We start from the raw sequence: 12,300 nt of genomic DNA, 5'->3' as shown, positions 1-12,300 counted from the left end.
CTGCCAGCTGGGGCCCTTCCTTCGTTCCGCTCCGCCCCCTGGTGGTCAGCACACGTCATAGCGAGTGATCGAACTCCCGGTCTCCCGATTGAACTCCCGAGGAGACACTTTTCATATGTGCCTTTTATATATATCGACTAGGGGCCCGGTGCACGAAATTCATGCACTGGGGGGGGGGGGGGGGGGGTGTCCCTCAGCCCAGCCTGCCCCCCTCTCACATACTGGGAGCCCTCAGGTGTTGACCCCCATCACCCTCCAATCGCAGGATCGGCCCCTTGCCCAGGCCTGACGCCTCTGCCAGAGGCGTCAGGCCTGGGCAGGGAACCCTCAATTCCCCCTGATGACTGGTTCTGCCCCCCGCCCAGGCCTGATGCCTCTGGCCCAGGAGTCAGGCCTGGGCAGGGGACCCCCAGACCCCTCCGATTGCTGGCTCCGCCCCTGGTCCAGGCCTGATGCCTTTGGCCCAGGATTCAGGCCTGGGCAGGGGACCCCCCTCTCCCCCCGATCACCGGCTCCGCCCTCGCCCAGGCCTGATGCCTCGGCCAGAGGCGTCGACCCCCATCACCCTCCGATCGCCTGATCGGCCCCCTTGCCCAGGCCTGACGCCTCGCCAGAGGTGTCAGGCTTGGACAGGGCACCCCCATCTCCCCCCAATCACTGGCTCTGACCCCCGCCCAGGCCTGATGCCTCTGGCCCAGGAATCATGCCTGGGCAGGGGACCCCCATCTCCCTCTGATTGCTTGCTCCACCCCCGCCCAAGCCTGATGCCTCTGACCCAGGCTTTAGGCCTGGGCAAGGGGACCCTCATATCCCCCCAGTCACCAGCTCCACCCCCCACCCAGGCCTGATGCCTCTGGCCCAGGCATCAGGCCTGGGCAGGGGACCCCCAGCCCCCTCCGATTGCTGGCTCCGCCCCCCGCCCAGGCCTGATGCCTCGGCCAGAGGAGTTGACCCTCATCACCCTCTGATCGCCGATCACCGGATCAGTCCCTTGCCCAGGCCTGAGTCCTCTGGCAGAGGTGTCAGGCCTAGGCAGGGGACCCCCAGCTCCCACCATTCCCGGCTCTGCCCCTGCTACCCATGATCTCTGGCACCGCCCCTGCCAAGACCTAAGGCCTCTGGTGGAGGCATTAGTCCTGGGCAGGAGACCCCCAGCTCCCCGCGATCTCCCGCTCTGCCCCTGCCTAGTCCTAATGCCTCTGGCCAAGGCGTTAGGCCTGGGCAGGGGACCCCAGCTGCTCACGATTGCTGACTCCGTCCCTGCCCAGCTCCCATTGCTGGCTCCACCCCTGCTTCCCGCTATCACTGGCCAGGCGGCAAAGGCGCCTGGTTCTCTGATCACAGCTGGGGGGCAGGGCAAAGGCAGCCCCCCAGCTCTTAGCTCCCCGCTGGGTTTCCGATCACCGTCAGTGGCAGGGGGCTTCTTCCGTCCTTTCCCTTTCGCCTCCCAGCATTGTGCTTACATATGCAAATTAGCCACCATCTTTGTTGGCGGTTAAGCGCCATCTTGGCTGGCAGTTAATTTGCATATCGCCCTGATTAGCCAATGGGAAGGGTAGTGGTCGTATGCTAATTACCATGTTTCTCTTTTATTAGATAGGATGACATTTTTTTGTGGCCATGAATTCTACTGATATGTTCTATCTATTCTCAAAGTGTAGTTATGTAGTAAGTTTAAAAAATTCATTTATATTAAAACTTAAAAGCAAGATTTATAAAATATTTAAATCTGAATCTTCAGTAAATCAGATTATTTATAATACTTACTGCTTCAGCTTCTGCTCTTGTCTTGAATGTAATTACTGCATGAAGTGAAGAGTCATCAATCTGACAATCTTCAATTTCACCATATTGCTTTAAATTAAAAACAAGTATTTCCTCCAAATAAATATTTTGAAATATCCAAAATCCTAGTGGTTTTGTAAAATGTTAAAATATCAAAATATAACCCAAAATACATAACAATTCATGGTTATTAACAGAAAAAATGGTGAATAATTCATTTTGGTACTTAATATTGTAAGATAGAGGGTGGTCCTATCTTCCAAATAACAATTTATAATTTTACACTTTCTAAAATTAAGGAAACTTATACTTCATTGAACTATTCTTTAAATAAAGGAAACAATGACCAAAATTGAGCTTCCTTATTGTCTTTCCTTTTATACTCATTATTTTCATTCCAGAATATGCTAAATTCTTTCTGAAGCAGAATATTTAATCCTCAGAATATTCTTAGTGTTTTTGGGGTTTTTTTTTTTTAGTATCATGCCCAATTTAAAGATGGGGGTGAAAAAGATTAAGAGAACTTAAGTAATCCACCCCCCCCAAGTAATTAAGTAAATTACCAAGATAAGAGTCCATATCTTTTGATCCTGCTTTCACTCTTACTACAGACTCCTATAGACCACACACACTACCTTTTCAGACATTTGAAAGCTAAACATATGAAATTATGCTTGTTTCGTATGTTGGATTTTTTACAAGTGAAGGAAGACTTTCCTACAAACAGCAACTTTTATCATATAAAATTCTAGTCCACGGCCCAGCCGGTGTTGCTCAGTGATTAAAGTGTTGGCCCACGCACCGAAGGTCGGGGGTTTAACTCATGGTCAAGGGCACATACCTGGGTTGCAGGTTCGATCCCCAGCCCCAACTGGGGCATGTGCAGGAGGCAACTGATTGGTATGTCTCCCACTCACACATTGATGTTTCTGTCTCCCTCTCTCTCTCTTTCTCTCTCCCACCTTACTCTATCTCCCTTCTACTCTCTCTGAAAATCAATGGAAAAAATATCCTTAGGTAAGGATTTAAAAAAATATTCTAGTCCTTTATATATCATTACTAATACCTTCCTTCTTTCTTACACAAAAATAAAATTATAAACACGATTTCATTAAATGCACATGCACCTATACAGAAAAATTCTGTAAAGAGAATGAACTTTAGAATCAGTCAGATCCAAGCTCTGTCAGTTAAAAGCTGTGTAAATTTGAGTAAGTTACTTAATCTCTTCATGCTTCATTTTCCTCATCTCTAAAATGAGGCACAATAAAGGTACCTATCTCTTAGAGCTGTCAAGATAATTCAAAACATAGTGAGTTATATGAGGCACTCAGAATAACACTTCCCCAAAAAAGAAGTGCTTATAAGTTTTAAGCTATAATTTTTATCCACTGGGACCAGTAGCAGTTTCCTTTCTAGGTTGGCTAGACCTAGAATACAATATTAACACATAAAATTCCATCTTAATTTTAAAAATCTGGATGACTCATGCAACATGTTAAATTTTTCCTTAAAAGTATCAAATAAAAGTAAACTACAGGATTTTCCTCTCTAAAGCAATAGTTTAAATCACACATTTCACAATACCTCAAGGCTCACTAAGTGTAAGAATTGCAACATATCTTCCAGATAATTAAACAAACAAAAAACCCCTACAGCTTATTTTTTAAATAATTAATAAGACTTATAAAGTAATCAAACTCTTTGGTCAAATTAATGGGTTTAAATTACTCATGTCAATTTCATAATTTCCCCTTTAATATATCTATTATCCCCAACAATGATTATATTTGCTTTGTTGCTCAGTAAGAAAGTACCGCAAAATGAGGAAGAAGATCTTCTCTATCACTCTCTGTAAATGCAGAAATCTCCAATGCCCTTGGACGGTGATCTACCACAGCATGACCAGGTACACCTCGACCTCGACCTCGACCTCGGCCCCGACCCCTGCCTCTGCCATGAGCTGCACCTCGACCTCTTGAATGAATTCCTCTGCCCCGACCAGATGAAAGAATCCCTCGTTTGGCAGCCTAGAGGAAATTAGACACAAGTTAAAGACCACAATAACTAACACAAGCCAAGTGTTATACTTTGTCAGGTGAGTCAAACTTTTATACAATTTGACATCATATTCAAATAATGCCCTAAGAAAAAATCTCAAAATTTTAAGCTGAGATTTTAGTTTTTAAAGTGAAAGCAAATTTATGTAGCTAATAAATTTAGAAAACAAAATAACATTAATTTAAGCAATGTTTTGAAATTATTAAATGTGCTTTTTTCTACTAAGTTCTTACTCTCCAAGACATCACAAAAAGGCTAGTAATTCTTGATTTCCAAATAATACAGTGTAAAGTATTAATTTAGAAGTCAGTTTAATACATAGATATAAAATACCTACATATACAATAAATGTATTTTCTCATTTGTGACTTTCAAATACAATGTTTCTATTTGTTTCCCTGTTCACTTCAGTAGGTAGTTATCTCAAATTCATCACTTTAATTGCTTACAGTAACATTATACAACCAATGTTGCATAGTAACTTATATTTCACCACATCAGTCTATATGAAGAGCACACCATTCTTTCATTCCACAAATATTTAATAAATACTTCCTATGTACAAGTCCTTACCCTCATGAAACTCAAATCATAGAGGGGTAAAAAGATATTAAGCAACTAAGTTTATATTATATATTAATGAAGTGACTAAAAAAAAAAAAAGAACAGAAAGTTTCATGAGTATCTCCCCTCCTCCAGTTTCATTCTCTACTTTATCCCCTGCATGTATATTAGTAGCTGGCAGATTGTAGATACTTAATATTTGTTCAATGAATCAAAGAAAGAACAAAGAACAAGCAAGACACGAGTAAGGGGTGGGAGTTATAGCTTGAACAAAGGAACCAAAGCTGAAAGGAACATAGTACTTCAAAGAACAAATAAAATCTAGTGCAGCTGGACCACATGAGATGGAGATGAGGCTGGGGAACTAGGCAGAGCCAAATCATGAATAACTTTAAAGGACCACATTAGGGATTTTGAATTTTATCCCAAGAGCCATGAAAATCAATTAAAATATTTAAAGCAGAGTCCTGGCAGGTGTGGCTTAGTTGGTTGAGCATCATCCTATGCACCAAGAGGTTGCTGGTTCAATTCCCAGTTGGGGCAAATGCACAGGCTGGGGGCTTGATCCCCAGTAGAGAGCATGCAGAAGGCAGCCGATCAATGTTTCTCTCTCTCTCTTTCTCTATGCTTCTCTCTCTCTCTCTCTCTCTCTCTCTCTCTCTCCCTTCCTCCCTCCCTCTCCACCCTCCCCTCTGTCTAAATATCAATGAAAACATGTTGTTTTTACAACACAAGAATTATCTTTAAAAATATGTATTTAAAGCAGAGTAGTAGAGTGATGTAATCAAATCAGGGTGTAAAATGTTATTCTGGCTAGAGTCTTAAGAACAGAGGAGAAGGAAGAAGAGAACAAGCCTGGATACCAGTCAGTAGTCTACTACAGTAATCCCAGCTACTGAAGACAGCTGGTGTACAGTGGTGGCAATGGAGATAAAGAAGCAAACAGATTTAAAACATATTTGGAAGTAACATATAAAACATCGTAATTAATTGGATATGAATACTGAAGGAAAGGAAGGAGTCAATGAAGATGCTCAGATTTTTGGTTTGGGTAATTGTGCAGATGGGAGTTTAGGGGCAAAATAAGCACAATTTTGAACTTGTTGAGTCTGAGGATGTAAAGCATTCAAATGGAAATGTCAAGAACGGACCATTGCCAAATCTCTGCAATTATAAATATTTCAGTTTTTCACCTTAAGACAGTAAATCTTAACATTAGCTAAAATAATCCAAAATCCAAATAATCTTCAAAGATCAAGGATTAATGTTAATAATAGAGCAGCATATACAAAAGTGTATTCTGAAGAACAAAGTGCTCCATGAAAAAGTGAGTCCTTGGACAAATAAGTTAAAGCAATACTGAATATTTAATGTCTTTTTGGAGATTTACAAATTAAAATATCCTCTAAAAAACCCAATAGCTAAAAATCATGTTTAATATAACCTTTTCCAAATTTATTTGGCCTTGGAGTTTTTTTCACTAATATCTTTTAACAAAAAATGGAATTGATGCAGTGAATGACCACACTCTCGGAAACACTGAATTACCGCATATACTAACTGCAAACTAGTTTAGCCATTATATGAAACAAAACAGCCCTAACTGGTTTGGCTCAGTGGATGGAGCGTTGGCCTGCGGACTGAAGGGTCCCAGGTTCAATTCCAGTCAAGGGCATGTACCTTGGTTGCGGGGACATCCCCAGTAGGGGGTGTGCAGGAGGCAGCTGATCGATGTTTCTCTCTATCCCTCTCCCTTCCTCTCTGTAAAAAAATCAATAAAATACATTTTTAAAAAAACACAGAAAATATTATTCAGTGTTTAGCTATGTCAGCATATGAACTAAAACATAGACTAATAAAAATACTGATACAAGTATCACATGATCTCACTCATTTGAAATCTAATGAAGAAAATAAACTAATGAAAAAAATAGATAGAGACACAGAAGCATCGAACAGACTGTCAAATCTCAGAGGAAAGGCAGGGGTGGGTAGGAAGAGATTAACCAAAGAATTTGTATGCATATACAAGCATAACCCATGGACACAAACAATAGTGGTGAGGGCCTGGGCAGGGGGGTGGCCTAGAAGGGGTCAGCAGGGGAAGAAAGGGAACATATGTAATACTTTCAACAAAAAAGAGTTTTTAAAAATACTGATAATATACTAGCTGGTATGGCTCAGTGGTTGAGCATCAACTCATGAACCAGGAGGTAGAGGTTCAATGAGGTCGAGGTTAATGCCCAGTCAGGGCACATGCCTGGGTTTTGGGCTTGATCCCCAGTAGGGGGTGTGCAAGAGGCACATCTCTCATCATTGATGTTTCTAGCTCTCCCTCTCCCTTCCTCTCTCTGAAATCAATAAAAACATACCTAGAAAAATACTGATACTACTACTGTTTATTTACTAAAATTATGAGCAAAACTTTTGAAATGATAATTTGGTTTTTATCCCACCAACACAGGCATCAAATCTCTAGAATGGAGAAAACACAATTTCTATAATTAACATAAAGAAATCTATCTTCTCTAAAACCTGTTACTTTGGGCAGGACAGACAGGTGACCATATCAAGTTTCCAGAGAATGAAAAGTGTGCAAGTTTAGGACACCATCTTATGGCTTCCTATGACTGTTAGATAAGACAGCACCTTAAGACAAACACAGTGGCTGCTAAATATTAAGTCTTTGATACCTGGATGGCAGTACTCAACACAGATTTGTACTGTGTCAGAAAAAGATGATCAAGTTGCTAACAAATTTGGAAAAAAGTATTATTCTCCGATTAAGCAAAAGTAATGATCAAAAACATAAAATTAAATTGTGACATTAAACAATAAATATAGACAAGTACCAATTAATGACATTAACATCTCCATACTTAAAATGTAATTCTGACTTTTAAACATCATTTTGCTAAATGTTAAAAATTCTCATACACAGAAATCAATTTCACTTTATTTTTCTTATATAATCATATGACTATTAAGAAAGTAGTTTATTTTCTCCTTTATTAACATCCACAGCACCACCTATAGGCAAAACTTAAGCATGTTCTTTGATATAGTTCTAACACTAGAAGTCTAATCTGTAGAACTTAATATTATAAACCTATTTGTGCATAGGATATCTCTGAAAGAATGCCTGAAAACCAAAAATAGAAAAGTAATAAAATTCAATAGAAGTGGAAGGACTCAGGTACATAGGTAGAACTGTTGCCACCCCTCACTTATTATATAACAGATTTCTCTACTAGCTCTGAAAATTTTGTTAATTTCTTCCCTCTTTCCTATATCAACTCCCAATATGTATGCCAGAGACTGCCCACAATTGTTGACTAGAATGAGGGAATTGTGTTTTCAAATTAACCACCATAACTACATTCGCTCCTCTTTAGCACACTGTGTAGCTATGATGAAACATACTTCCAGCTGTAATTCTGTATACTTTCTCCTAAGTTCAGTGACTTCTTCTCCAGCTTGCATCTTCTTATATAAATCCAGCTCTGTGTCAAGTAATTCTTTCTGCATCTAGAAAACAGTAATTAATATTTTTGGTGACAATTAATATCCTCCATTTAAACAAAACATTTTACAAAAAACTTTTACACATTTCCCATTTAATCTGTACATTTCTTTTCTATCGTCAGTCCTACCATCCTAGTCCAAGCCATCAATCACCTCTAGTCTACAATACCGCTAGCTGCCTAACTTGTTCCTAATCCCACTGATTTCCCTATAATTCACTTTCTATTAAAAAAAACCCTGGGATTTTAATGGACTGATATTAAGTAATTTTCAGGAAATAACTGAAAGAAAAGCAAAATACCACGGCATTAACAAGCAATATATAGTATGCTTTTATGTAGAAAAGAATCCATGCACACACACACCAAGGAGGGAAGAGTAGGGAATAGTGTCAGGAATCAAAGGGGAAAGGTCTTCTATATATACCTTTTCATAGTTTAACTTTTGAGTCATGTTAATGTTTCACATATTCAAAAAATAAAATTAAATCAGCAAGAATGAGGGAGAGCCAAAACTGAATAATACATACAGAAATACACCCAACTTTTTCAAATTAATAATATAACCACGCAAAAAGAAAAAGTAATCCTACGCCACAGTTCTGATTCAATACCTTTAGGGAACATATTGTGAGGTTATAAAGAATGAAAATAAATTCTAAATTTTATAGTTAGTTGTTGGAAGTGGTATTGTTGTAACAATTATGAGACTATTTGGAATGTATTACAGGACTGAGCAAATAAATGAGTGCTGTGTTGACATTAGTGGAAACCAAGTTATCATATGGGAACAGGGAGATAAAATAAGGAAATGAAGAAAGGAAGAACCCCATTATGTTGGATTAGAATCAGAAATTGCAATAGGAACTAATGATTTTATTCATGTACACACACACCAAGTATAAATATTGTATATAACACTGGTTTGTTTTTTTCTTAAGCACTTATTATCAACTGAAATTAACTTGCTCACTTATTTGTTATCTAATAAATTTTCCCCGGGTTCAATGAATACATTCTGTAAAGAGGGGTCAGAATGTTACTTCTCTGTTCGTTAATGTTTTATACCACGAACACCTTATAAAATAAAGCTCAAAATCCTCAGTCAAGCATTTAAGTAACTATTATCATTTTGTCTTCAAGTTACCTTTTCAGGATTATCCATAACTATTTTCCTAATTACTAACTTTCCCACTGTAATCCACAGGATTCAAAAGATTAGTAGAGTTTACTTGTTTGTGTTTATTTACTTATTAATTAATGAAGGAAGAGAAGAAATTGTAGCATACAATGGTCAGATTTTGAGCAAAGGATATAATCTAAAAGGAAAAGAACTTTAAACAATGTAGTGTTTTTAATGTGTTTTTTTTAAAGAAGTAATATGAAAACAACACTAATAAAAATACCTGAGTCTTGGTTTTTATACTTTTTGGAAGACAGCGTCCAGGAGAAGTAGCTTTGACCTCATCTTTCAACTTGGTAATATTTTTTGTCAAAACCTCTAAAGTTTTCATTATTTCTGCTTTATCTTCAGACTTCATTGCTTTGTTTTTCTCCAGTTTTGAAATTAACATCTGCCAGATTTTTTAAGAGAAAAATAGAAGATACTTATTCCTACTATTATTAATAAAACAAACATAACAAACTAAGTATAAAAAGAAGTATCTACTACTTTTAGTTTGTATATTCATAACAAGGATTATAACCACTAAAATACCAGATTGGTGATGCTAACTATCTCAATTCAAGCCTTAATCTTGGTTTATTTGTAAAAAACTATAGTACTACTCTTTGGGACTGTCTCTTAGAACACAAGAAATTCAATTCAATCCCTGAAAAGCTGTCAATTTGAAGTAGTATTAACAATTTTACTTTCTAATCATTTGTTGATATTACTGCCGCTAAGTACTCTTGATCCAAATGGAATCTGTAACCCAGAATGAATCACAGGAGAAATTCTGCTTTCCCTTCATATAATGAGGTTTAGGAAATGAAAAGTTTAATTACTTTCTTTGTCATAAGGAAACTACCTGGCTAGCCTAGGAATGATATCCTCACCATGGACAGGGAACAAGAAGAGAAACAGGGTATTATGGCATATAGGATACCACACATTATAGGTTCTCTGAGTCAAGATGGTTTCAGTTTTTGGTATAAAGCACTATGATTTTTCTTTATCAAGCATATCCAAATTTAAATTATAAAAGACATACATTTTAGACTAAAATGTATACTTTTTGTATTTTCAGTATTTGGAAATGTCATAACCTTTACTACCAGATATGATTTAAGAACTTACACTAAATTAATGTCATAAACAAGAGACATAAAGAAATACTGTAAGCTACATAAGTAATTTTTAATTTTCTAGCAGTCACTTTAAAAAGATAAGAGATATAGTAAAACTAATTTAATAATATATTCTATTTAACAAAAAGTATTCAAAATGTTACATTTCAACAAAAATTGAGAGGTTTTTGCTTTTTTTCTTCATACCACATCTTTGAAATCTGGTGAAATATTTTTTACACTGACAGCACATCTCAACTTGGACTAGACACATTTTAAGTAAATAACAGTCAGATATGGCAATTAAATAAAGGTCCATCTCAATATTAAGAAAAAGGTTCCATTTCACTATCTGTTGAATAAAGGACTACACAGCAATATACTTGGATAAATACTCCTTATTTTCATTTCAAATTTGAAAACCATAGTTCCATTTAAACTATTCCAATTCCCAGTCCACCATTCAATGTATGCTCTTCATGTCCAATATACTATCAATTGATAATATACTTTATCATTGATAATATCTTAGTTTTACCATATCAGTTACAGTAAATGTTTCTCAGTAATATCTATATAGTGTAAGATTAAGTACACTCAAAGCTGTAACATTTACAAAAATATATTTTGCCAAATCTAACTGTTAATATTTTACCTTCTGTGTTTCAATGTGCTTTTCTAAAATTTCTTGTTTTCTTTTCCTTACATCCTGCTGAAGCTTCAGTGCCTCCTAGGGGAAGGGACCAAAAATATCATTAGAATATTGACCGTTTATTATTCCAATAAACAAAATGATTTAAGAGGACAGAAATGGTTATAATTACAGAAGCTTGGCAACAAAAATTAAATGCAAACGTTTCCTATGTAACACTGAAATATGTATGCAAGTTTTAAAAGATCAGGAGAATCTTTCATTCCAAGAAAAATATTAATAGTTACTGCTACACTATGGAAAATAAAAGTTCAGAGGCAGCCAACATACTCCTTTTAAATTTCATTTTGTTATGAGCACCGAAAAAACAGATACATGCAGAAGAGCTTTTCTACATGCAAATTTTGTACAATAATAGTTGTACTTACCTGTTTTTTTTTCTGTGCTTCATTATTATCAACTGCAGAGGGGGAAACAAGTAAGGTTTTTTGTGCAGCCTTCAAAGCAGCTGGATTATACACTGTTTTTGTTAGGCCAGTAGATGTAGATAACACCTACCAATAAAAATTCAATTTTGTAAAAAAATATGTATCAGGCATTCATGATTTTCTGAGTCCTGTTTTCTTATGAAATAACATTAAAGCACTTCTGTTAAAATTTAGTACAGTGAACTAAATGTATTGATTTGAAAAGAAGGGTATGAAAAATGAATAAACTATGAAATAAAAAAATTTAATTAATATAGTTATAGGAAAAAAGTAAAAACAAACATAAAAACTTCAAGAAAAAACCGTCATTACTATATCACTGAGAAAATATTAGTTGCTGAATACCTGTGCTAGTATTCCTACTAACTAAAACAAAATCTGTACTTAAGAGCATGGCACAGGAAAAAAACTGGATGTTGTCCCTCAAACAATTTGCAATTGTTTGTCTCTTAAGATCATTTGCAATTTACAGTTTGGAAATTAACTTTGTTGCTTTCTTTCTCCATCCTTTTGCTAGCATTGCTCCTTCTGCTTCAAGTGACCTTTACCTTTAAACCCAGCTCAAGTTCAACACAACCAGCCAAGACTTCCACAAAGTCCTAATCATTTTTTCTTTTACCCAGGTCCTTCTATGAAATTTTATTCCTACAGCTATTAAATTATTTAGTAAAAATGATCTGATGATTTATTGTTTCTCTCCCTGTTTACACTGTAAGGTCCTTGAAACAAAAAGGGTGCCTTTCTCCTCTTTGCTCTTTCTCCAAATACCCAATCCTTGCTACTAATCTACACTAATAAAAGAGAAACATGGTAATTAGCGTACAACCGCTACCCTTTTCATTGGCTAATCAGTGAGTATATGCAAATTAACTGTCAGCCAAGATGGTGACCGGCAGCCAGGCAGCTGGAAGCGAACATGAGGCTTGCTTGCTGCAGT

The 12,300-nt window shown here is 37.2% G+C and overlaps 1 protein-coding gene across 16 annotated transcripts in view; it reads right to left on the bottom strand.

Annotated features, from left to right (window-relative positions):
• RBM26 (RNA binding motif protein 26) overlaps positions 1–12,300 on the bottom strand; it is a 91,893-nt gene that overhangs the window by 19,987 nt on the left and 59,606 nt on the right. For all 16 annotated transcript variants that reach the window (XM_070408883.1, XM_070408877.1, XM_070408872.1 and 13 more), the window contains 6 exons: positions 11,304–11,429; positions 10,879–10,953; positions 9,341–9,508; positions 7,834–7,938; positions 3,603–3,815; positions 1,768–1,854 (listed from right to left, as the gene is read on the bottom strand). In XM_070408883.1, the coding sequence (XP_070264984.1) occupies positions 1,768–1,854; positions 3,603–3,815; positions 7,834–7,938; positions 9,341–9,508; positions 10,879–10,953; positions 11,304–11,429 (774 nt within the window). The remainder of the gene's footprint in view (positions 1–1,767; positions 1,855–3,602; positions 3,816–7,833; positions 7,939–9,340; positions 9,509–10,878; positions 10,954–11,303; positions 11,430–12,300) is intronic.

The sequence above is a fragment of the Myotis yumanensis genome, unplaced genomic scaffold (genome assembly GCF_028538775.1).
Source record: "Myotis yumanensis isolate MYYU_CA2020_CCGP unplaced genomic scaffold, mMyoYum1.0.hap1 SCAF_3, whole genome shotgun sequence".
In the NCBI taxonomy this organism is placed as follows: domain Eukaryota; kingdom Metazoa; phylum Chordata; class Mammalia; order Chiroptera; family Vespertilionidae; genus Myotis; species Myotis yumanensis.
The sequence above is the reverse complement of the archived record's forward strand: the minus strand, read 5'-3'. Positions and strand labels throughout refer to the sequence as shown.